The sequence below is a fragment of the Rhinolophus sinicus genome, chromosome 3 (assembly GCF_057876585.1).
Source record: "Rhinolophus sinicus isolate RSI-liver-muscle chromosome 3, RSI-T2T, whole genome shotgun sequence".
In the NCBI taxonomy this organism is placed as follows: Eukaryota; Metazoa; Chordata; class Mammalia; order Chiroptera; family Rhinolophidae; genus Rhinolophus; species Rhinolophus sinicus.
The window spans coordinates 145,673,261-145,699,880 of NC_142503.1; the positions used below are offsets into that span (position 1 = coordinate 145,673,261).

Genomic DNA, 26,620 nt, shown 5'->3' on the forward strand with positions numbered 1-26,620 from the left:
GCATGTGAGGGAAGATACCTTTTCAAGTCAGGTGTATCAGCATTCATAGGATGGGAATGGAGGCGTCCAAGCTGTAGCCAGTGCAACCTTTGGTAAGCAAGTGGACAGGTCCTCCTCAGCAGTGCATGTGACGGTGTTCACTCAACTGGCCTCCCCAAGCAAACTAGCTGGTGGTCTTGGTGTTGGCAGATTCCAACCAAGTGTGAGAGCTTGGGCCCTCTCAGGCCATCCCTCCAGGAGCGCCACACATGCCTGACTCCCAGGGTGATGGGGAGACCACACCTCCTCTGGCCAGGGCTCCTGTCTGGCCCTGAAACTATGGCCAGTACGACCCTGAGCCCCAGGCAGTCTTTGCTGGGGTAAGAGTGGGAGAGACTGAGGACTCCAGACCTCAGACCTCAGATGTGCTTCAGGCCTGACTGTATCAGGTTTATGAAGTTGGGTCTTTCACTAGCTCTTTCTAAAGCAAATAGAACCAGACTTCACTTTCTGAAATGTTTCTATTTGAGGTTTTTTGCCTTTTTTTCCTATCAGCAAGGCTTTGGTAAATGTGTAGCTACTTCCTCTGTGGTCATTGCTATGTTAAGCAGGTGCCTTGGGTCATGCAACACTTGTTCTGACACCATTCCAGAGGACAGCAGGAAAGCACTTGGGCACCAGTGGGGTGGAATCAGGAACGGGAAAGCCACCGAGAATCCACACAGCTCCTCTCACAGTCTATCTGACTTTCTTGTGATACCCAGACTCATGTCTGCTTCTCTCTACTTCATTCTCTTCTCTCAGGCAGACTGACATTTTTCTTTTTTCTTTTTTTTTACTGTGCATGGCCATCCAAAGATCTCTAATTTACATAACTAGGAGCATTGTGGGTCAATTTTAGATCTCAAGGAGAAGAATCTAAATGGCTCAACGATTATCAAGCATCTAGCCAATTCTGACCGACGCTGGCTAGGAGTGTGGGGTGGGGATAGTCAGAGCCAGCGACATCATTTTCAGGGCCCAGTGCAAAACGAAAAGAGAGGGGCCCTTAAAAAGCAGGAAAAAGGGTTTTCTCCTTTCCTCCTTTCTTTCATGGTCTCACTCTCAACCTGCTATGATGGGCTTTTTATTTGCTATTTAATGCCAGACTCCCTGAGGCATGGGATACTCACCTAGTGAGTACAGACCCTCACAGGCACAGGGGGCCCCACTCTGTGACTCAGGCTTGCTGGTCACACACCCAACCCTAGCCTTCCCTGCACTCATACCCAGGCCCCCAGCAGAGTGGAAGCTGGCAGCAGTCACTGATGGGGTGGGGAGTCAGGAAACGCTCCACATCACGGGGCAGGGGAGCAGCCAGAACACCTGTCCAGGGGAGGCAGGGAGGCAGGCGGAAGCAGGAGCACATATGAACCAAGGCTCCAAGTCCCTGAAACATGTGTCATCATCACATGGGACTTCATTTACAAAACACATTCAAAGATAAAATTATTGAAAATTTCTAGCCGGCAACCACAGAGCGTTAAACCCAAGCACAGGGCCCACTTCTGAGTGTGGGGCCCTGTCAAGCACACTGGTGGCTCCAGGAAACCAGCCCTTCATCCAGTATTAACAGAATGTCTCCGTCTATAGGTATTCCCAGAGGGTCTGTCATTCAGAAGGGGAGAAGGGTCAGGAGTTTTCTAAATGCCCAGCTGGCCCATATAAATAATGTGACATTTAACATTATTATAATGTCATATGTCTGGGGCTTCTTCCAGGTATAAGGAGCCTTTAGGCAGCTCAGGTGGCCTCCTGAGAGGACAGTGGGACAGAGGCTGGTCATGGCTATAGCACTCTGTTTCTGAACTCTTCGGAACTGTCTTTCTCTTCTGAACTTCTCCATTAGCTTCAGGGCCTGGGACCTGATTGATTCCCTCGTACGACTTTGGACCGCTCTCTCTCTTTCCTGGTGCCTCTTCCATCCCCTGCCTGCCCCCAGATGGGGTGTGTCCCCTTCTCTCTCCATCCCAAAATTTGGTTGGTCCAAACATTTTAATTTTGCTTCAAAACTAATAGCTCTCAACCTTTCTTGGATCAGAGACCCCTTTAAGGATTTGCTGATGGTGATTGATTCTTTTCTCAGAAAATGTTCACATCAGATGTGAGTGGGGAGGGGTCCCAGGACCATCTGCATCCCAATCACCTGTTGTGCTCGGTGAAAATACAGGTTCCTGGGCCTCTAAATCCAAACTGAACTAGAATCTCCAAAAGGGGCCCAGGTAGCTGCATTTGAACGAGCATTCCAGGTGATTCTATAGACTCAAATGACTAACAGCTGTAGCCATAGGGTGTCAGTGGATCTTTGTCAGGGGACCCTAATCTAAGTACTTCACCATAGTGACACCCTTGGCCATGGCTAATGTGTCCTAAATATATAGCTCCATCCAAGACTTTTCTCTAATAGTCCTACCACATAGAAATGGTTATTGGACTGTCCTGGGAACTTTTGAAACCTATTGTATACAGTTGATTCTTGCTGGTTCACCTTTTTTCCTACCAACCTGCACTTCTGAATTTGGCTCCATCTGTCATCAGGAATGATGATTGATTTCTTTGGATGTCTGTCAACTATCCACATCCTTTACCAGTGTGGACGTGTGCGCCATCTGGTGGTAAAGTCATGTGGCCACAGGCTACCCGGACCCTAGTGAGCATGCCATTTTCAGCAAATCACGTTTGCCCTAAGTAGGGCTGTATGTATGGAAAGCATACCTTCAAACACGTATTCTTCCAAGAGTCCTCGTGACTGTAAAATAGCCTCTCTCCATCAATATCCTAGGTTTCCAGCCGTCTGAGAGGCCTTCTTTGTCTCTTATCCAATCAGACGTATTGCCCTGCTCATTCTTCTGCTGAAATGCCTCTTGAATTTCTAGCTTTCTCTATAACTCTACAGTCACCAACCAACCACCTTTATCCATAATCTTGTCCCTAATTTTAACTACAAAGACCCTCTGGGTATTTTCTCCCCACCCCCTCATTTCCGTCTCTCTCTTTCTCTCACCTAATTCCCTAGTTCTCTTCAACATCTACCTACAGAGAGGGTCTCGAATGCACACTAATTTCACAGTCAGCCCCTCGCTTAAAAACCTATTGCCTCACAAATACCTCTCTGCTTGGTCTTCAGGCGCTGCCGCCCCACCAAGTACTTACTCAGCCTCATCTCTACGTGCCAGCTTGGTCAGTCTTCGTCCTTTCTTGCCCTGAGTCACGCAAGTTCCCACCTCTGTACCTTTACTCCTGCTGGTCCCCTGGGTGGGATGTCCAGCCCTCACCCCTGCAGCCATCTCAGGCCCATTGTTTCTTTAGTGCCCCAGCTCAAGTCCTCCTTCTGGAAGCCCTCACCGACTGCCTCACTACCCCTTTGGGGGGGTGCTTCTCTGTAGCTCTCTCACATTTCATTGTGATTTCAAAGTGTCTATCTTCCCTATGTATATAGTAAACACAACAGACACAGTGACCAAGAGTTCTGCTTCTTGGCATATTTTGGTGCACATAGTAAGTGCTTAGTAAATGATGGTTTTTTTGAAAGGTCATAAGCTTGGACTTAGGGCAAGACCTTTCCATTGCAATATTGGTCATGATTATATGTGGTCTGGAGAAACACAAGGACCTCATCTGCTCATGTTACAACCTCATTAGTTTGTGTTCTTGGATAGAATAAATGATCACAAGATTCCTATTTGTGGAAGCAAAATCTTTTTGTTAGATTCTGTGTAAATGATTCATCTGAACCTCTTAGATTTTCTGGGTAATTACACACTAAGGAAGGTATTTGTTACCTGATCTGGGTCCTCAGTTTTTCTTAGGCTATTTCATGCAACAAAATAGAGACCCAGAGAGCCAGCTTCTGCTCTTGGCATCCTAGAGGAGACACGCTGGCTGGATAAAAACACTTGGGACTCCTCTCATGACAGCCAGACCTCAGCCCTGTAATGGCAGCACTACCATTTGCTGACATTTACCTGTGCCACGGCTGCACTAGCTCACCTGCATTGTCACCCAACCTCATTTAATTAGGTTGATTGCTTGAAAGATGACTGATTTCTGAATTTACAATGAAGCCAGCTCAGAAATTATTTTTGATCTGTTGAAACTTAAACAGAAGTGGTTTTGACTGGCAAGTTGGTCTGTGTTGAGTTTCTTTTAAGAATTTTTTGGGCAAATATATTGAGTTCTAAGTAAAGTGCATGGGGTGGTTCCTTGGTGCCAGTAGGTGATTAGTACTTTTTAAGAGGGGAAGGTGCTCTTTGTTTTTTGGGTATGGAGCTGGCTTTGGTTTCTTTCACCCACGGTTTATCACCTAAATTTATTTTTCTATTGTAGGACCACCTGGCCCACCAGGTAAGAGCCCATGGATTTTTCTACTTCGTGGGGTGGGAGGGATTATCTGGGTGTCTGGCTCCCCAGGATCACTCAGGAAGGACCAGGTGGGGAAGTGGGGAGAATCTAGAGATAACCTGACTATGACTGTTTCCCCTCCTCTCTCTACCCCAGTCACGAGCTCTCCTGTCCCCTCTCACTTGAGAATCTGCCATCACCATTCCCCCCGCCTCACCCCCGCCTCACACCCCCCCCCTTCCGCTCCAGGCAGGGGCAATGAAGGTAGAGAAGGAAGGGAAGAAGCAGGACAGGATCTGGAAAAGGATCTGCCCAGTTTCACTGGCTAAAGGAAATGACCTTAACTTCAATGAAGAGACTTTCGTTTCTTAATGTTCCTGTTCCCCATGTTTTGATGCAGGACCCCCAGGAATTGATGGGTTACCAGGACACAATGGATCAGATGGACCGCCTGGTCCCCAGGGCCCAAAAGGCGAAAAAGGAGCAAATGGGAAAAGAGGAAAAATGGGTATTTTGTCAACTCTTTAATTACTTTCTTGTTGCTTGTCTCTGTTACCGCATTTGGAAGGGGCCAAAGTGTGTGCAGTGGGGATAAGGGGTTGCATCTCTGCATGCAAGACTGGTTTAACTCTTGCCTGGAAGCTGCTGTGTTCTGTAGGGCCAAAGACATACTTTTTGGTCCAACTCTCATGACAGTTTATCTCCAACAGAAGAAGTATTGTCCCTGGGAACTGACGTCCACTCTTCTGCTTGCTCTGATGCAAGCTGACAGATGGAAGGAGCGGGAGCAGTGGCCATGGGGAGGGGTACTCCATGGGTTGTGTGATGGCTGTGTGTGCAATGCCCCTCGTTCTTTGGAGGGTCAGTTCCTGCCTTGCCTTTTCACTGCCTCCTCCTGCCCAGAAAATCTTTGTGTTTGATTAAAAATCAGTTGACTTTGTCAGCTCCTGGGTTTTCCTTGCTAGAGGAATAGTTGAAATGATTCGAGAAGAATAGCACTCAGGTTGTAGGGTCCCAGGTGTAGACTCCTGTCCAGGGTTCACAGAACGATTACAAAGATGTAGCTGGCATCTCCAAGGGACTTCCTCTGCCCTGCTGTGAGTAGTAGCACTGCCCTCACCCTGGCAAAGGGCCCAGAAGCACCAAGGTGTCAGGTGTGCCCAGAGGGTAGTAAGAAGCAGGGGCTCAAGCAGGGCCTGGCAGGAGGCTGAGGGACAGGCAGGGGCGAGTTCTGAAGGGCTCTGAGCACCAATCCTGGGGAGTTGTGGAGAAGGCCTGAGCAGATTCACTGAAAAAAGCTGGCACGTGGCACGGTGGAAGCTCAAGTGCAGGGGGTAAAGTCTACTTAGGACGTTTCTAGGAAGGCCTGGCTCTCGGCCACTGTGGAGGATGGAGGCTCCATCACACCCTCTTGTTTATTTTCAACCGCTTGGCTCTGCTACCCCAACTCACTTGAACAGGCCCTCGTCTAGGAGGCACAGTAACTCCTTCCAGCATCTCTGCTCCTATTCCCATAAGCAATTGAACTGAGAGCCAGTGAAGAAGGAGAGAATTGTTCAGGGGCTCTGCCACTTGGCAAAATCTACATACTCATGTTCCCAGGGGGCAGTCTCTGTGAAAATGGGCAGCACGGTCCACGTCAGCTCTGTCCTCAGAAGACCGGCAATTATAGCCAGAATTACAGAGAAGTAATGGATTGTTCCACGTCCCATAATAATTATAATTATGAATGGATATCAGCGTCGAATAATGATGACCATCAGTGTGCCGACATTTGGTTTATTCTGGGAAGCCCCCAGAAATGTGATCCAGTCCTGAGAATTCAGCTATGGGTATTATGAATATTATGAGGGACAGCTATGAGGGGGAGGGACCCACCATGCTAGCACTGGGGGTGGGGCAGATGGGAAAGGGGTGGTTTTCACAAGGGGTTGAAACCGACCCCTGGCCTTGCAGAGATGTGCTTAGCATGCAGCCCATAGCCCGGTGAGAGGAGACAAGGAAAAGCTCATTCACTTAGGTAACATGTGTTTACGTGGCAGGTACTCTCCTAGATGCTGGAGATCCAGAAATGAGAAAGCTGACAAAAATCTCTGCCTTCGTGAAGCTTACATTCTAGTCTGGGCAGATGGACAATAAACAAGATAAATAAGTAGAATATATCATCTGTTACATGGTGCTAAGTGCCAAAGAGAAAAGCTAGAGCAAGAAGAGGGGGTGGGAAGTGTGGGTGGGGTGGGGGAGGGTGACTGTAGAGTTGGAAGCCAGGAAAGTCCCCCTGAGAAGGGACCTGGAAGAGGTGAGAGAGGGAGTTCTGGGGGTTCTGGATGCGAGGTTCCAGCAGAGCGTGGGAGGAGGCCACGGTGGCTGGACAGAGAGGATGAGAGGTGAATGTGGTCGAGTTAAGACCAGAGAGGTAAGAAGAACAAATCAGGTTGAGCCCAGGCATTTGAAGAACTGTGGTTTGTACTCAGAGCGAGATGGGGAAGGTTGGCAGCACAGCAGAGACTTGCTGTGTCACAGGGATTGCCCTGGCAGCTGTGCTGAGGGCGGCTGCAGGAGGGAAGGGAGAAGGCTTGGAGCAGGAGACAGCAGCAGATGAGGGAGAAGTCTTATCTCCAGTTTTGCTTATCCATGGACGTTGACCATGTCCTTGTTTTCCTGGAGATCCCATAGGAACTGCAGCAAAGACACACTCCCCTGCAGCAGTTGCCCAGGGATAGGCCTCCTGGAGTCAGCAACGTAGAACAAGAAGCTTCCACTAAGGTGGAAGTTAGAACTTAAGTCACCAAGGGCCCGGGAGGGCGTCCTTGCCCCAGGCCACAGGAAGGGGAGACTAACTACCCTTGTAGACATATAAGGACAAAGGCTATTTGAAGAGCCCGGCTGTATGGAAGGAGGTTGTTGAAAGCATTGGTCATCCCTGGGGCAAGGAGCTCAGCATGGGATGTGCTGAGATTGAGATATCCAGGGAGAGGGAATCAGGGGGACTTGGGGGTGCAGGTCTGAAGTCAGAGGAGACCCTGGGGCTAGAGGAGGGAGTATCAGGGAGTATCAGAGGCCATGGGCATGTGGGCATGGGTGTGTGCACTTAGAGAGGGAACTAACAGGAGAGGAGAGGAGAAGAGAGCCTGGGTCCAGCCCTGAGAAGCAACAGCATCTAGTGACCGAGTAGAAGCAGGTGAACCGGCAAAGGAGGCTGAAGATGAGACTGAGCAGAAGAGGGTGGGAATGTTCATCAGCAAATATTTATTGTGAAGGTTCAAAGCACTAGTGGGGAAACAAAACAGATGCAACCCCTATTCTGTAACTTTCCATCCTTGGTAGGAAGGCAGATATTAACAGTCAACAATTTAATACGTCTGTAATCATGACGTGAGATACATGTTTGAAGGAAAGAACAGGGTGTTATGAGCTACAGGACAGAGAGAGAGAGGATCAGGAGGACATGTCTGAGGTCCGTCCTGAAGGATGAAAGTGAGGGAGGGACTGGCCCAGGTAGAGCGCAGGACACCTGCCAAGGCCCTGGCAGCGTGACCTTGTGTTTGAAGTAAGGGCGAGTATTTTGAGGGGGATTAATGCACTGTGTCTTTTACTGCAATATATATATATTTTTTTATTTAAACGTTCACCATATTGTTTGATCACACCTCGTAAAGCATTTAGGGTAAAGCCTCACAAATAGTAAGTGCTATATTAATGTTATTTATTGTTGTTGTTTCCAAAAACGGGGAAGGAGAAACTTGGTTTTAGACCAAAAGTAAAACTAAGTAGAAATACCTGTATTCATTTGAATATTCTGACTTAGATTTGAGGAGAATAATTGAACCTAAAAGAGAGTTAAGTTGTCATTTTGCAACTAGCATCTTCAGTGAAGTTTGGCATTCTGTTGCCTCAAAACCAAACATTTTCTTTCTCTCCATCTGTCTCACTTTCTCACTTAAGAGTTAATGCTACAGTGTCTTCTCTAAAAACGAAAGCCCCATAAAATCAAAAATAAACACCCTCCTCCTTATTCATCCCAGTCTTGGGGCTGGGTTTTATGCTACACCCTCTCTAGTCCCCTTGTCCCCTGCCTCAGTCTGTGATAGATGGTCCTGCCAAAAATAAGCTGTCCTCCCTCACCCCCTGCAGGGAGGAGGCTGGAATTGACCCCCACAACATCATATAACCCCCAACTTTGAAGATGGTAAAATGGTTTGTTTTGAGTGGGTGCCATCGGGGAAGAAAAAGAGCAGAGAGCCACTTCTCGCACACGAGTTAGGCAAGCAGAATCTGGCCCTTCTTCTCCGGCAGAATGTGCTGACAGGCGTCATGGGACAAACAATACCCGCATCCAGACCACACAGAGTGATAGTGTGACTGTGTACAGCTGAGTCAGGGCAGGGTGGGAAGTGCCACACACGGGTCTTCTGATGGGGAATGTGATTAGGTAGTGGTGTCATCTGAGACCAGTGCATCTCCAGCGCATGGCCGAGGAAGTTTCATCAACAAAGACAAGGGGAAACTTTGTCAGAGGCGATGGTCACAAGAGGTTAACAGATTATATGTAGACAAAACATCCCCCACCCTTTCTTAAACCTTAAAAACGATGACACACACCCAGATAAGCTTCAAAATACACCTTTAAGGAAAGTTCTTTAATATCGTAGCTGTAAACACCCACCCCTGTGGGCACTGCCTTACAATAGCTGCATTACAGTAGGAACATTTTCCTGTTTCACACATGGTCTTTTTGAGAAAGAAAATCAAAGGGATAAGAGGAAAGAATAAAAGAAGGGGAAATAGGATGCTGATGCAGAAAGGCTTTTTGTGACTAGAATAAATGCCTGAAAAAGAAAACCCTGAAGTAACTAGAAGATACCATTTCCCTGAGCTTTGCTAAATCTGGGCATGTGAAACCTTTAGACGGTGTCAGTTAGACTTGATGCATTGTGCTGACTGGACTCTATGGCAACGGTCTCGTCTTTTCTGTCCTGCAGATAATGTGCCAAATTGCCTATTTAAAATACTGACAAAAGAACGCCTTCTCATGCAGAGATCCCTGATTAAAGGTTCCTCTTCAGTGAGCAAACCACCCTCTTAAGTGAACAAACCACTTTCCCTGCAAGATGTCCTGATGACCCTGGGCAGGGATGACCCAGACCCATGCGTTGCCAGTGCGGTTGTGAGACGTGTATCACAAGCCATTACCCACCCAAGAGGCACGATTCGCCCCCGTGTTACTGAATCCGTGGCAGAGCAAATGCTGAAAATGGAGGGGCTTCCGCTCTTCCTCGCATCCTCTTCTGTTTTGTCCCTAGCTCCTCTCAGTGTGTGACACCTGCCCGAGACCTCCACCGGCAGGGGCAGGGCACCCAAGACTCCCAGCTGCCACTGAATTTTATGGTTTTTACTGAGATGTGTTTTCAGGTTGGCTGAAATCTAGCAAATGTTTCTTTGTTCACTACATTTTCTAATAGTGATCAACATTTAAAGATTCTTTTGTACACTGCTGTTTTCCTTGGGGTGGTCTCTACAGGGTCCCTTGAACATGGAAAAACAGAAACCATTTTGAATATTTACCTCTCCTTTGGCATAAAGGAAAAGGTGCTAAGAGCTCCAGATTTGTGTTTTGGGGAATAATTACCTTCAATGGCAATGCAGAATATTTGAGTACGATCTGTGATGTGCTATGATATGATGTGATGCCGTAACCTCCCCATTGCTGAAAGGGTGTGAGAAGAACCAGTTGGAGGATGGAGAGGCTTTGAGGGTTGGATGGGAGGTTGATATAACTGACCTCTAGGTGCCTTCCAATCCAGAATTCTATGAGTCCCTTGGGAAGTTATATTGAATCCTACGGTGCTAGCAGGCAGTGAGGGTCGGGGCAGTCCAGATTTGATTTTAAATCTGGAGGGAGGACAACTGCAATGCCAGAAGGATGACAAAGGGTGGGGATTGTCCAAGTTGATGGGTAATAGGAGAGGGGTGAATGGGCACTTACTTAGCCACAGCCTATAAGAAGGGACATGGGGACTGGAAGGGTAATTAGAAAAGGCAGTGGATCCTAGACCCTCTGGGTTATAGACTTTGAGAGGAATTAAAGTTTTGCCTGCACTAAAACATGCCTCTGGCTCTTTCCTGTTGCCTGAAATCTCTGCCACTTTGAGCCATATCTCCATTGAGCAGTATCTCCAGGAGGCTGTCATCAGAAGGAACAGATGTCTCCCTGCAATAGGAGATCATGTTAGTTGACCATATGTGGCAGTACCTTTGCACAATGTTAGGCAATCTCTTTCTGTCTCAGGGCTCCAGCGCCCCTGGGTCCTCATGAGTTCTAGTAGCTTTTAAACAGATGTCTTGAAATTTTCTACATAAATAATCACATCACCTACAAATAAAGACAATTTTAATTCATCATTTCCAACGTGTCTTTTATTTCTTTTTCCTTGCTTTTTAGCACTGGCTAGGATCCCCAGTAGTGCGAAATAAAAGTGATGAGAGTAGATAACTTGCCTTGTTCCTGATCTTAGAAAGTATTCAGTCTTTCGTTATTAAGGATGATGTTAGCTGTAGACTATGCCCTTGTCAGAGATGCCCTTTTTCAGATTGAGGCTGTTTCCTCTGTTCCTAGTTTGATGAGAATTTTTATTAAGAATGGGTGTTGAATTTTATGAAATGCTTTTTCTGTATCCATTGAGATGACCATATGATTTCCTCTTAAATTGTTAATTTGCAGCATCACATTGAGTGATTCAAATTTTGGACTTTATTCTGGCATGCGGTTAAATTACTTGCAGATCAGTTTAATCCTTTCAAAGATCGTTTGTAAGCATTGCTATGATGGATCCACAGCAGCCGTGACTCTCGGGCTAATTTAGCGCCACTACTAAAGCAAGACTTTTCCAAGGACTCTACCCAATATCCCACCATTTTTTGAGATCTCTCGGCCTTGAGTGATGGGAATGAGAACTTTCCTTGTGCTGGCTCTGAGAATTGTGCAGTAAAGTGCTTTCTGTTCATTCCTTTCCCTGTCTTATACCCTGTACAGATCATTACTCAGCCAGGAACTCAAGTTCTGAAGTTCTCTAGCAGTTTCTACACAACCATCTCCTCTCTCATATTCTGTCTCACAAATTCCAGCCACCTCTATGTCCCTAAATTCTGGTTTTTGTTTCTTCAGAACCGTGAAATTGCCAGGCTGTGTTTGGGCCCCCCTCCCTGTGCTTCTGGCTGGAAACTGCCCACCAACAGTAATCTGTGACAACCCTGTGAACCTAGCTCGTGCCCCTCCTCCCAGGGACTGGGACCCTGTGCTGCCCAGAGTGCGATGCTGAGACAGGTCATGGCGTAGATCTTGGCAATTGCTAGCCGTGTACGGCAGGACTGCAATTCCTGTAGTAATGGCTCCCCAGGAGCAGAGGCACAAATTTCACCCACTGCAATTTGTTCACACTATAACCATCCCTTTTAATGCCTGCCCTAAAGCAACATGCTTTGCTATTTTGATTAAAAGCATTTTGCATTGGAATGTCACAGAAAAGGGCATTGGTGATGGAATCAGAAGATCTTTGCTGCTCACTCCACTCCAGACTCCACTCCAGCTCCAGACTCCACTCCAATATGTTGTGAGGAATAAACCAAAGAACGCACATCACAGCACCCACCGTTTAGTATCAAGCCAACCCCTCTGAGTGCTCCATCCAACCTGTGTGGATAGATCAGACTTCTGACCAGGACTTACCTTCTTCTCTTTCTGTGTCTGTCCCCTCTTGTGGTTCAGTCCTCTCTTCATCCCGTTGTCCCAATCAAATGTCTAAAAATGTTCCATTAGAGCCACTTGGAAATCCTATTCCTTAACCATGGTTGCACTGCTGTCCTAAAATGGTTGTCTGGGTCAAGTATTTTGTTTCTGAAACTGCTTCACCTTGAACGTACACGGTACGATATCACAAAGAAGTGTGCCGGCATTTCTTGCACAACAACTAATAAACCATTGTTTTTCCCAGGGCTACCTGGAGCTACAGGAATTCCCGGGGAAAAGGGAGACACTGGTGACCTGGGCGTGACCGGAAGCGAGGGGCCGGCAGGGCAGAAGGGTGACAAGGGAGACAAAGGGGACGTGTCCAACGATGTACTGCCCACCGGTAAGAGGCGGCGCGAGGGCCGTCCTCCTGGGGGACGGGCCCCGAGCCCTCCCTGGGCTTTAATGCAAGGGCTGCGCTGGGTTTTCTCTCTTCTTTTGCCTTACGAGTACGTGGCCACCCATTTCGTAGCATGTTTCAGAGTTCTGCGTTTTCAGAAAAGAAGGAAACTGTGCATGTTACCCAACGTTGGCAAGACCAGATGTGGGCTCTACGCAAAAGTAGGTTAAGTAATTCAGAGCTAAACATTTTGGTTGGATTGAATTAGGATAAAGGAAGCTTCATTTTTCCAAATATTACTATCTGTTCAATCCAGCACAATCCAGAACAATACAAGTAAGCAAGCCATTAAAATACTCGGAAAACAACTGATAGGAAACCCAGGCATTGTCTTCACATCAAAGCCGGACCATCCCCAGGCCCTTAGGCTCAGCCTTTGGCATAGAATACCGGGCAGACAGCACTGCCAGTCTTTTTCTGGTTTCCAGCCCTGGTTAAAAGCAGACAGTTGGTGTCTGTGGGGGTGAAGGCGGAGGTGCAGTGAGCCACAGAAAGACAATCACATGGTGGGAAGAATAGGTGATAGCTGATGGTCATGGAGGAGGATGAGGCAGGAGAATTTTAAAAGCACAGTGCTTTGGAGACCATTTATATCATAAAAACATCACTATCCTATTAATGTATTCAATAAATGTTGATTGAGTTTCAGAGAATGAATTATGGGCTTTGCTAAGAGCCGAGACTAGGAATATGAAAATGACAGGCATGCCATCTGTCCTTAAGAAGCTAAGATCATAGATATTCAGAATGATGACCCTGAATCACTTGCCCATCCATCCATTGAAAATATACTGATCACCTGCTGTTTGCCAGACACTGTGCTAAGACCAAAGCATCGAGGGAAGATCAAATTGTGTCTCGCATGATTTGTTTCATAAACAGCGGAGGTTGCTATGCAAAATACATAAAATTTAAGAAGTGTTTTTACAGGGTAATGTATGTGAATATACTTTGAAAATATAATATTGTGTTACACTTCAGTTATATGGGAAGTCTCTACATCCAGAATACTGCATTCTCCGATACTGAACAAGTGAGGGGTAATGACAAACCTTTGAGAAAAACAACCTCCCTGAGTGTACCCCAATTCAGGAGACCAGGCCAGAGCTGAGAGGTCAGAGAGCAGATAAGGCGTAGGAGGGTTGGATCATTTCTGCCCTGCCTACAGATCTCTGCCCCTTCAAGAGTGGGCACAGACCCACCTCCAGCCTCTGTGATCCCTGCTTGCCCCCTCTAAAGAGACTGAAAAGCCTTATTTGGTCTGACTGGGAAGAGGCAGCGAAAGAGACCTTAGATCACCAGTGTCAGCCCCAAACAGGAGGGTAGAACCAAAAGGCCGAACAACCCAGCCCAGTGGAGTCCTTATTAAAACTCCAGAATGAATGGCCCCTGCAGAGGGTGCCTGCACATTAGCTTCCTGAAGTTAGAGGAATGGCTGCCTGCAGATGTGTAGGGGTGCCGGCTGTCAGAGCATTCACCCAGTGACCTCAGTCATTCTCAAAGGGGAGAGCAGGGAGTATGAGACTCAATTTGGATAGGAAGAAGCAGGCTCAGCAGGATTAAGCTGCCTGCTCAAGGTCACAGAGCTGGGCAGGAGCTCCTGATACCTGGCTGCACAGCTGGAGACTTTAAAAAATACAGAGGAATAAAAACAATCACAGGGATATAAAGTGCAGCATAGGGAATATAATCAACAATATTTTAATAATGACGTATGGTGTGTGATGGGTACTAACCTTATTGGGGGGATCACTTTGTAAGTTGTATAAATGTTTAACTGCTATGCTGTACACCTGAAACTAATATAATATTGTACGTCAGCTGTGCTTGCAAAATTAAATAAAATAAAAAATACAGATGAGCAACATCCCCACAATTCTGATCTAATTGGTCTGGGATGGGGTCCAGGCATTAGAATTGTATTAAAGCTCCTTGGGCAATTCTAATGAGCAGCCAGGGTTGAGATCCACGGATGTCAGCCAGTGAAATGAGGATGCGCTTTGGAGTGAGCCCCACGTGAGGTTGGGTTCCAGTCCTATTCAGTTTGTGGCCTTGGGCAACGCACTGAATTTCCCTCAGACTCAAGTCACTGAGGGGTTACTACTACTACTTCACAGAGTTGCTGGGAAGAACGACAGGGAGGAGATTTGTAAAATTCGTGGCACACAGTTCCTGTCATGTAGTTGGAACTCAGCACTTGCTATGGGTGCTTCCTCAGCTCTGCGCGGACAAGGCTAGAGCAGTGACTCCTGGGAGGCTCTAGCGAGCCTCCCTGCAATTGCTCATTCTCCTGTTCCCTGGTGTGAAACCCATCTCTGATTATGACTCTTTAATCAACCTCTCTCCCCTACCCCCTTTCTCTCTCTCCAGGTGCCAAAGGTGACCCAGGCCCATCAGGCCCGCCTGGCCTACCTGGGCCCCCCGGCCCTCCAGGTCCCCCAGGGCCCCCTGGAAGCAGAAGATCTAAAGGCTCTCGGCAGCCAAACGTGTTCAACGGCCAGTGCTCAGGTCACCAAACGTGCCCCAGGGCAACTGTCTTTTCTGCTTATGTCCCAACTCTTGGGCTTCTCCCAGGTTTTGTGACCAGATTTTTTAAACAGCGGGAGGAGATGTTGTCCAAAGTGAGAGTTCTCTCTCGCGACATGTTTATGGAAAGCCTAAGCAGTCTGTCCTGGGAATGAGGACCGGTGGCAAGTTTAGAATTCGGCCTCCCACCCTGTTCCCTCATCCCTCTCCCTTCGCTTATCACCAGGCTATTCCTCTTCCCTGCCAGACCCACCGTCCTTCTCCCCTGAAATCATCTCGAAGGCTACGCTGTGCACTTTGGAGCGTGAAGGGCTCGACTGATGCTTGAGGAGATGGGCAAGTTCAGTTTGGGTAAATGCCCACAGCACTGCCACTGCCACTTTGAGTGCTAACAACGTGCCAGGCCTGGTGCTAAGGGCTTAGTTCATTTAATTCTCACAGTGATCCTAGGATATATGCATTGTTATTGTCACCAATTTATAGAACAAAATTGAAACCTCCAGTTGCTAAATAGCTTGCCGAAGGACACTCAATTAGGAAGTGACAGAGCCAGGATTTAAACCCAGGTGTGTCTGTGAAGCCTCTGCTCTTAGAGCGTTTTCCTTTCGGAGATGGGAGTTCACACTTTGAGACTAAGCCAATCAAAGGTAAGGAACACCTGATCTCTGGTAGACCAAGAGGACTTGTTCTTTGGCCAGTTTGTAACAGAGGTGGCCACAGGATTAGAAATCAAGAGCCATATTAATGGGATGCTAAAGCTTCTCCTCAAAAGCGGTGACCTGGGACCTACTCACCTACTTGGGCCATGAGGATGCCCAACTTGATGCTGTCGCTTCTGTGGCAGAGAGGGCCCTGATCGAGTGTCCCTCACACTTGCTGTGGATTTCACAGCCACTTTCCTAAACCGTCTTTAGTTCTGTTCGGTGCTCTATTCTTTCTGGAAGGCATTTAGGGGGCATGCACTCAGCTGTCAGAGTGGGCGAGTATGTGCTTTCAAAGCGCACACACACACACACACACACACACACTAAATGGGGCCTGATTACAATTCTGCTCAGCAGTTAGCTGCTCATATGCTGGTGTTCAGCACCACCCCCTCCATTAGCGTCAGCCCTTTGTTCAGCTTCCCTCGGAGAATGAACTGAGGGGCAACCTTAGCCCGAGAAGAGGGCAGATCTGACTGAGCTTTGTGGAATTCGACTTTGCAGGGCTCTGTCAGCCAGTGACAGTGGATGCCTGCAGAAGCGCTCTCCTCTGCCTGCCTGTGGACTGAGAGGCTGGTGGGCAGGAGTTGGGCTCCAGAGTTGTGAAGACTGCTTTAAATGACAGGCCATTATCTTCCACTCTGCCCCCTAAAAATGAGACCCTGGCGGCCAAGCTTCCTGCATCTGACCTTGACCCTCTCTCTAGCCAAATTCCATTTCTTTAACCCCTTTCCTGCCCCCACAGCTTTAGAAGCAGGTTGGCACAACAGGAATTAAGGAGAGCCTTTTCTTCAGACTAAGAACAGGAGGGTCTCCCTGTCCCTTTCTTGTGCAAAGCCCAAGTTCCTAAGTAGAAACTCCAGATGAAACTCAGGGGAAATGGTGGTGAAGGGCTCAGATGTTTCTGGGCCGGGCTGCCTCAAGTCTCTTCCTCTGTGATTCCTCCCCCAGCAGTCCTGGAAGGAGGGGTAAAGTGGGCCCCCACTCATAAGGCTGCTCCTCACACCTCTACGTCGGCTTCCCTGAAAGTGAAAATCCTTCCAGAACAATGCAGTCATGATAGTAATAATAATACCACCTGCCCAGAGAGAGACCAGGAAAGTGTCAGGAAACCTCTTTCCCTCTGATGGCTGAGGGCTTGAATGGGCTGGCTCAGGCCACTTTTCCCCCTTTTACTGAAATCCTCTTGGCATCGTACCATCTTAGCAACTGTAGTCACCAAGCAGGGGGAAAATTTGTTAGTGTGTGACTTGTTTAAAAGCAAGCAACCAGAAAACTTGGTGGGCCTACTGTAAGGGACGCTTGGGCCTAGAGTGTGTATTGAGGTGGGGAAAGCGCCAATGATAGAGTTACACAAATCTCACTGTGCCAACTGCATGCGCTCTGATTATTGTTTCAGGTGAGACATGTGCTATCCCCAATGACGACACCTTGGTTGGAAAAGCTGATGAGAAAGTCAGTGAACACCATTCCCCACGAGCAGGTACAGAAACAAAGCACCCTATTTTGAAAATCAGAAATTAAATACCTTAAAATCATAATTGGCGGGCGAGTAACTTTCTCCTCTTTTGGTAGAATCCACGATCACTTCCATTGGAAATCCAACGCAAGTATTAAAGGTTACGGAGACATTTGGGACTTGGATAAGAGAGTCTGCTAACAAGAGCGATGAACGGATCTGGGTGACTGAACATTTCTCAGGTACTTTCACTTGGCAGGTGGTCTGTATCTGTTGTCATGGTGTCTTTCATCTGTTGCCTACCTTCAGGCTGATTCTCTTCCTGTGTGGCTGAAATCCCTGCTCATTGGTGTAACAACTGCTCTCTATTTTAGAAAGCACAAATGAGTGGGCAGAATACTTTTCTCCTTTGCGCACACTGATGGCTCATGACTGGGCACCCCTAATGTAGCTTATCCAGTTTTAGGCAAAGTATCCAGAAGGCAACAACATAGCATTATGACTGATGGTCTCATAAACCCCAAAACCATAATGGGGAAAAAATGTCAGAGACAAAATCTCTTGCACTGTTCATCTATCTCTGAGGTTGGCACCCCCAGGAGAGTACTTTTGGCCATCTTCTCAGGTATTTGGTGGACAGAAAGCCCAGGGGAAAAGGTGAAGGGCCATCTTGCAGAGACATTGCATCGGAGCATGATTCTGGTCATACTGCCCCAAAGGCATGTGGTCAGGAATTGCTGGTCGTGGTAGCAGTGATCTCATTCCAGAAAGGGTCTGGCCACACTCACTGGTCAGAGCAATACTGAGATATGCGGCTTCATTTCTTTAAGGCTAACTCATCCGCTGGTAGTGACCGCCCAGATTACCAGCTGAGCAGCATTCTGGGGCTCAACAGGAAAGAGAAATAGTAATGTGAATTAGCAGTGGCTGCTGTGGAAGGCAGGAGGGACTGAACAACTGCCAGGTATTTGCTATTCGTAGTATAGGCCTATGTCAGTCTGACACAACATTTTATAAACAATCTGGAGTGGGGTTGGGAGGGGGTGTCACGGTTTTCCTGGGAGGGGCAAAGCTGACTCTGTGCCTACTGCATTTGAAAGGCCCTTCAGAATTCATAGGAGAGAAGTGGACTTTTGAGTTTGGAAATCTGAGACTCTTCAAATTGGACAAGGTCGCTTGCAGGACATCTCACTCCAACTTCCCCCCTTTTCACCTTTCTCCACTCACTCCCAAGCTGTGACTGCCAGACCAGAGCGATGGTAACAGCCTTTCCCTGGCTTCCCTCCTGCAGGCATCAGGGTGAAGGAATTCAAGGACCAGCCCTCCCTGCTGAATGGCAGTTACTCGCTCATCCACCTCCCGTATTATTTCCACGGCTGTGGGCATGCCGTTTACAACAGCTCTCTCTACTACCACAAAGGAGGCTCCAACACCATAGTGAGGTGAGTCCCTTGGGGCCCCGCAGCACCTTCTCATGTGTCCCAGACATCACCTGCAGTGTGGCGCTGTGGTTACCCATCAGCTACGTGTGTTTCTAGCCTAGCACACAGTCAGAGGTCAATCAGGGTTTGCTGACCGAATGAACCACAGGACATGAGAAGTGAGTCCTGTGTCCCAGCCCCTGCCTGGGGTCTGCATTTATTGCTGGTCTGGAGTCAGGTCAGAGCCAGACAGAAGTAGACCAGAGTGGGAAAGAGTGCAGCTTTCTCATCCTTTGAGAAAAGAACCAGAGCTACCTCTGGCAGGAAGGTGTGAGATCCCGAAATCAGTTTTGTTCTGAAAATCTTTGAGTGTGAAGAATTTCACATCACAACTGAGATCATTGTCAGAGGCCTCTGCCTTCAGATTGATCTGCCATCCTGAGGGCTCCCTCGCCAGGCCACCTCTGCTTTCCCAAGGGGAAGGGAGCTGAGCTGGTCACCTGGGTAGCCTGTGCCCAGGGCAGTAGCCGAGTCTTCCTGGCTCCCCACATGAATTGCTGAAGTTTTGTCATTATGGCTCAAGAAGAAATCAAGTTCTGGGCTTTAGAGGCAGAAGCAGGTCATCTTGGGCAAATCAAAGCAGTGAACTCAGTTTCGACTCTTCCGCCTACTCCCTCCATGGGCTTGGACGAGAGACACCACCTCCCGTGGTCTCCACAGCCTCAGTAGCAATAAAGAGGTGGGCCAGAGCCTCTGCAGCCTTCTAGCTGTAGCCCTGTTTGAAACAACAGTCCCAGTATGACGAAAGCCATGGTCCTAGGCATTCAAGACAAGAGACAAGCTCCTTGAAGGAGGCCTAGGATCCTTCTCCCTCCTGCCTTCTTCAGCCTCAACACCCTCGTTGGCACTGGAGCGCTCCGGTTAGGGTGGGGACGGGCTTTCTGGTATAACGTGCAGTTAAACCAGCCACATGAGACATGTGTCAGCTGTGGCTGGAAATGCCCTCTGCTTTGCCTCTCAGCGCATCATCTACCAGCCTGCCCCAGCATCCCAACACGTCCCCAGCAACCTCATTTGGGCAAGAGTCTTGTGCTAACAGAAAAGGACAGCGGACCCACCTCCTGTTCCAAAGTCATCATTTCCCAGACATACTCCTTCCTCTCCATTTCTCCTCATTTAACCCTGTGGCTCCCTGTTGCCATTTATATAGGGCTTTTACATGGGGGTGAGGTGGTTGGGGAGTTCTGGGGTGAATGAGCCCCGGAAAGAGGATTAGCCCCTTTAAGAATGAGTCTTCTAGTGAAGCTAACCTTGCGTGATGCACTGGTTCAGAGACTTGTACTGAGGCCCTCTCTGTGCCAGGCCACAAGCTGGGAGCAGAGGGAGAGACACATCGAATCAGATCCTTTGTGTGTGGGGAGACGAGCCTCATCAGGGACTGCCGCTGCGCTGCTGGGTGCCAGTACCAGGCAGGGAGCAAACGGCAGTCCTGCATTCCACGCGTTCAGGGGAAGGCGAGCCCCATGAACTGGCCTGGGCAGGAGGGCCTTCTCAAGCCCTCCCTCTTCTCTACTTTCTCTTCAAACTTACGTCAGGGCTTCTCAGTTGGCTTCAAGTTTGTTATGCTTCAAGGCATATCCCCAGATCCACACGCTTCACGTTTCTTCTGCTGCTCAATGGCACCCTCTAGTGTTTTCCTTTTCTTTTAGCCCATGTCCCTGAATTTTCATTCCTGGAATCGGGTACCTTTTGAATCATAATTCACTTTTTGATATGGTCTAAATTTGGAGTTGGTCAAATAAGGCAGCCTCCAGGAGCTGAGGGTGTGGGACTCCATGCCGTGGCCTCATTGATCTGGTCACTTACCAGACAAATAAGCTGACTTCACAGCCATGACTTTGCTACATCTCTTCCAGCTGGTGACTTTCTTCTTCATTTAGATTGCTGTAAAATTTTTGACTTAAAATTCCAGCATGGAGTGGAGGAAGAACCCCCAAGCTCGGAGTTAGAAAACCTAAGTTCAAACTCTGGCTCTGCTACTTAATTGAGTCTTCCTAAGCCAGTCACTTCTTTTTCGTGTGCAAAATGAAAGGACTGGACTAGATCATCTTTTGCAGCCTCTGCAACTCTGGGAATCTTTGAGAGGGCATTTCAGGAGGTCAGCAAACACCTGAGGATTCTTGAGGTTAAGGAATTTCCCTGGGGTCACATGGCTAATAGGTGGACACGGCAAGGTCCTTTACACTCCTGCTGCTCATAGCACTGGGATGGACCAGTAGTACGGCTGTGACCTGGGAACTTACTAGAAATGCAGAATCACAGGCCCCACCCCAGTTTAATAAAGGACACTTAAAAAACCACCCTTGTCCACAAAAGTCGTGACTCAAATCTACTTTTTTTTTTTTTTACACATTTCAGATTTGAATTTGGCAAAGAAACGTCCCAAACTCTGAAGCTTGAAAATGCCTTGTATTTTGATCGAAAATACCTCTTTGCCAATTCCAAGACTTACTTCAATTTAGCTGTAGATGAAAAGGGCCTTTGGATTATCTATGCTTCCAGTGTGGATGGCGCGAGCATTCTTGTCGCCCAGTTGGATGAGAGGACATTCTCTGTGGTGCAACACATCAATACCACGTACCCCAAATCCAAGGCCGGCAACGCCTTCATTGCCCGAGGAATCCTCTATGTCACGGACACCAAAGACATGAGGGTAACATTTGCCTTTGATTTGTTAGGAAGGAAACAGATCAATGCAAACTTTGATTTAAGAACTTCCCCGTCTGTTCTTGCCATGTTATCATACAATATGAGAGACCAGCATTTATATTCGTGGGAAGATGGCCATTTAATGCTTTATCCTATGCGGTTTTTTTCAGCTACATTCAACCAGTGACGGGATGCATTCTGTTCCCCTCAGGAAATTTCAGTTCTCTGGCACCATTTCTATCCCAACAGAAAACTATCTTTAAGGGTAGCCAGGTACTTGGCTATCATACTCTCATGACATGAGTGTGATGCTCTTTAAATTCAGATTCTTTAAAGGAAAATAACAGACTGGAAGTCAAAATGGCTGAGATTTGCTGATTCCTCCAAAAATTAGCTGGGCAAGTTACCTCTCCCTCTTCAGGCCTTGTTTTCCCCACTGGTAACATGAAAGGGCTGGCTAAGCTGATGGGTGAGATTTTCTCTACCTGTAGGGAATTCTGTGACTCTTGGCTATTGCTGCTCTCACCACTTTTCTATATTTGGTCTTGGGTTTTGGTGTTTAGCCATGTGAGGAGCAAATTGACCTCTGAGCTGATCAGCCGGATTGCTTGAGCAATGAACTCCTAAATGCTGACTTATATTTGGTGCCTTGGGAAGCTGCACTGACCCTGTAAGGCTGCTGAGGTACCATGTTACCTATAATTTATTACCCTTCTCGGCCTCTGCACCTGCAACCACAGCACCGGAATGACTATCACCCTCAGCTTCTGATTGCCGCTCCAAGATTAGCAGAAGCCAGGAACAGCTACACACCCAGGTGTCCTAATGAAACACAAACAGGCCCTTCCGGGTTCCTATCAATTTCTGACAATGCTGATTTGCAGCTGTGGGTCATAAACTGGCTTCCGGTCTCACTGGCTTTTTCTACCACAGCTATGGATCCACTCTCCATAGTAAATACTGTGTGCGTGGGCCTTAATCTAGCTAGAACCGCGGGAAGTACTGTGCAGTTTTCAGAAGAGAGGCACCATGTGGTTATTATCTAGACCAGGGATGGGCAAACGCTGGCCCGAGGGCCACAGCCAGCCCATCAACTGTTTTTTGTAAATAAAGTTTTATTGTAACACAGTTACACGCATTTGGGTGTGTGTTATATAGTCTGTGACTACTTTTGCGCTATCATGGCAGAGTTGAATCATTGCAAGAAAGCTGAGTAGTGGCCCGTAAAGGCTGAAACATTTACCCTCTGGCCCTTTACAGCAGAAGTTTGATGACCCCCGATCTAGCATATAAAGGGAGCCTGACTCTTGGAAGGGCTTACTCACCAGAACCTATTTGTTATGTTTTGTTTTGTTCCAGATCAAGAAGTGGTCATTTAATTTTTGGTAAAGGGGAAGGGTGAGAACAGCATAAAATTAAGGGACCTTCCTAAAAGCAGTTAGTGAACTGTCCTTTCCCTAGTATAGTTTCAAAGGATGTGATCTGGTCCCCTTGAATGCCAGGAGAAAATCCAGTTTAACTTGCTCTGAAATGTCTTTGTTATGTGTATTTTTCTGCCAACTCAGTACTTCAAACATCCTTCACTTGGCACTGAAGTCCAGGCAGGGCCACTGACAGTAGAGAGGAATCTAGAAAGTTACTAGGGCCCTGCAGCCAGGAAGGAGACCTAAGGGAAGTCTTATGCAATGACTTTTCAGCAATTTGCCTTCACTGGATACATGTGTATGCTGGGGAGAGCTTCTGAAACTTTCTGACTGGCGCCAAATCCATTCTCACTGAACCTGAGTCCTGGTTTTATACTTTATTAATAGACAATTATTTTAAAACTTAGGGGAATGTACAGATTCAAATATTTAAATCTCCCCACCCCTGAAAAATACCTAGGCAGCTATTAGGGAATCTTTTGTTGTGTTCTCAGAATAAGGGTATTTGAAACTTTACCTCCCCATCCCCAAGTTTTTAATTAGACTGGTTGTTTCATGTCATCACAGCTTTTTAAAAATACTCTTTTCAAATTCATGTTTTGTAAAAAAGTAGAGTTTCATGTTCAAGATCAATGTATCTAATGAATGCTAGTCTCCTTTTAAAGTATTGAAATAAATGTGTTGCTGTTGCTGGATACCGGGGACCTGGATATGAATATAATTTCATAGTAATAACCATATGAGCAATAGTAATATAGACAATACTAATTGTATGTATGGTAGCGACCAAAAGAGGTTAGTTATTAAATCAGCACATTAACACATATTCCTTTTAGGAAAAAAGTTTTAGAAACCCATCTTGCTTGATATCTGAATTATCTTGATTCCTTAATTGTGGGTAAGGAATCATATGCTCTCTACTGGAGGAGCTTATACTGGGATTTTTTTTTTTTTCCTATGGCAGTGTAATATATAAGGACAACTGAGTTTTATCAAGGTTTAGTGGGTCACTTCATAATATGGTTGAAAGTTTGTCTTTACAGAGTGAAAAGAATTAAGATTTTACTCATTCTTTCCTGCAAGCAGTAGTTGATTAAAGAAAAAAATAGAAAAGGTTTGGGCTCATTGTGTTTCAGAGTCAAGATATCATTTTATCAGTTTCCACTATCACTTATACCAAAGTTGCTTTAAAGCACTTTTCCAAATATCTGCACTTCTGATGTCAGAATCAAACCAGATAAGTCTCTAATTCTTTTAGAGAGCTTCCCACTAGAAAGTAAATAAAACCACACCTCCCATCCTCAAGGGCAGGTTGGACCCTATTTCAAAGCATTTTCTTTCGACTGATAACATGTCCTATTGAAACTGCAGGTGGTCATGGTCTCAGCGTATCACCAAACACAGGTGTTATGACAGAGAAAGAGTTCTGGGGCGAAAGTTTTAAAATGAGGAGTTCTGATCTCAGGCACCATCGCAGTTTTATTACCTTCAAGGCTGCAAGGTGAAAAGTCGTGAGACTACAATTTTTGAAAAGCCACGTGTCATTTTCCAGCTGCAGAGAGCAGGTTTTGGCTAAAATGACTATTTGATGTTAAACCATCTAAAGAGTAAGTTTGTGATAGGGCTTTTTCATTTTCATCCAGCTGCTGACCTTGTGTGTCACGTTGTTAAAGGCCACAATTTCTAGTCTGTAACCACAGATTCTGAACAATTCTGAACAACAAATAATGATGAATGTTTCTTTTTTGGTTGTAATTTATTTAACTTTAGTCAATAAAATAATCATCACTGAATACAATCACATATTGAAACAAGTGTATTGTTATATTTTTACCTCTTGTTAATTTACATGTAACATTTAAAAGAAAAAAACAACCACCACAAACAATATTGTGGTAGAATTATATTGGTTGCTCCTGTTGAAACTCTTGCAATTTGCTATCTCCTTCTGAATACTGAGAAATCATGACATGGACTATGTTTTCTCTATAGAAGATCATGAAAAATGTAAAACTAATAACTAGAACTAGATATACATAGACATAAATGCAATGAAGATTCGCTAATTTATTGGCATAGGCAAGGCAACTGGAAAGAACATTTGGGGCTAAAAATGAAAAAGTACAAATTTAAAAAACTGGATTTGTGTGAATTTGGGCAAGTCTCTTAATGCCTCAGAATCTGTTTCTTTTGTAAAATGTGGGTAATAGGATTACTTAACCTCCTTCGGTGTTTCTATGTGAAGGGAGAAATGCTCTGAAAAATACGTGATCCTGAATAAATTACAGTTGTTACTTTTTAGTTCATCCCTACAGGGAACCAGACTGACCCTCTTGTTCTTCTGGATCCAGCATCATTTCTAGCTGCTGCTCTGATTAGCTAGTAACACTTGACACCACAAAAAAAGATGGTCCCTTAGTTATACAACAAATTTACAATAAAATTGTCCCCAAATAATGAAGGAAAAAATAAATAATAAAAAACAGTTCAAGAACCTGCTGCCTTAACCTATAGCGCTTCTTTATAACCTTAACTAAAAGTGTCTAGTGGGTGGTCCAGGCATGCACTGCTGATGATGTTTGTCATTAAAATACAAAACAAAAAGAAAAGTCCACAGATAAAATAGTAGTCTTGCCCCTTTACTTGTACCAGACTGTGCATGTGATGCTAAGATATCCAATCTTATAGCCATTCACTGTAAGATTTAAAATAAGAATGAGATGAATCTGTCACACTGCTTTTCCCTCCAAGCAATGTGCTATGATCAGCCTCAAAACCTTAAGAAGTGGTGGTTAAACTACTTCTAAAATCTAAAACAAAACAAAAAAACAACAAAAAAAACTAATTATAAAATTGCTAAGTTCTTGTGTCTAGTAATCTGGCATTGTCAGTGTCCCAAATTCATTTGCCAAGAGGCCACATTCATCACCACAGGATTACAAAAGATCAACACAAGATGGGACCTTTATAGACCACCCAATCCAATCCTCTCATTTTAAAGTCTAGGAAAGAGGTCAGAGAAGATGAGTAATTCACCCAACATCACAACTTAAGAACGAGCATCAAGAGGAGACACTGTTTCCTGACTTTATGATCATGTTTTCCGCCTCCCTCTGCCATTTCCAAAGGAAGGAGCTAGTACTTGTAGTTGGAAAATGATAATAATTAACTTTGCATACATATTTTTAAAGGCATTCCTTTTTTAAAAGCTGAATCTAGAGGAATAAACCCAGCCTAGTCAGGCAGAGAACACGCCCCAGCAAAGAAGTTGTCAACACAGGCATACCAATGATTATGTGCTGGGAAGTAGACACACGTGCGGAAGTCCAGTACCAGTTGTTATTCTGAAAACTACCACTGCCAGTGGACGACCCTTCCAGGCTCAAAGTTCTAGAGGCATCAAAGCAGCTAGTGCTCGGTGCTTACCATCTATATGCCATGTCTCTTCTAGGCAATTTCAATTTGTACACGATTTCACTTAATCCTAGAAGTTCAAATGGAAATGTCCTCAAATATCACCTGTTCTCTCCCCTCAATGTTTTAATGCTCTCTACAAATGTAGGGGACACTCACTACTATTTGGATTCCACATCAGGAAAGACATTTTGCCCCTGGTGCTGGGAGTGCTGTCAGCACACAGCCTTCAGCTGTCTGCCCTCCAGGAACTGCCTTGGCTGCAGAGACCCACTACACCCAGGACATGCCCCCTCATCCAATGACTGCTCTATGCCTGAGTATAAGGGCTTGGACAGCTTAGCCCAACTTGTAACTACTCTAAAGGGCCATTCTAGTGTCAGCACTCCCCATGGTTCAGCCAAGTGTGTCACTGGGC

The 26,620-nt window shown here is 46.3% G+C and overlaps 1 protein-coding gene across 3 annotated transcripts in view; it reads left to right on the forward strand.

The window, feature by feature from the left end:
* GLDN (gliomedin) overlaps positions 1-24,586 on the forward strand; it is a 66,526-nt gene extending 41,940 nt beyond the window's left edge. For 2 of the 3 annotated variants that reach the window (XM_088797208.1, XM_074327744.2), the window contains 8 exons: positions 4,345-4,362; positions 4,760-4,867; positions 12,351-12,488; positions 14,916-15,053; positions 17,175-17,258; positions 17,351-17,476; positions 18,526-18,676; positions 21,074-21,685. In XM_088797208.1, coding sequence (XP_088653334.1) covers positions 4,345-4,362; positions 4,760-4,867; positions 12,351-12,488; positions 14,916-15,053; positions 17,175-17,258; positions 17,351-17,476; positions 18,526-18,676; positions 21,074-21,551 — 1,241 coding nt within the window. In that variant the 3' untranslated portion in view covers positions 21,552-21,685. Of the gene's footprint in view, positions 1-4,344; positions 4,363-4,759; positions 4,868-12,350; positions 12,489-14,915; positions 15,054-17,174; positions 17,259-17,350; positions 17,477-18,525; positions 18,677-21,073 lie in introns of all 3 variants that reach the window. The other variant, XM_019730649.3, reaches the window with a different exon arrangement.
* Positions 24,587-26,620: the final 2,034 nt, after the last annotated feature.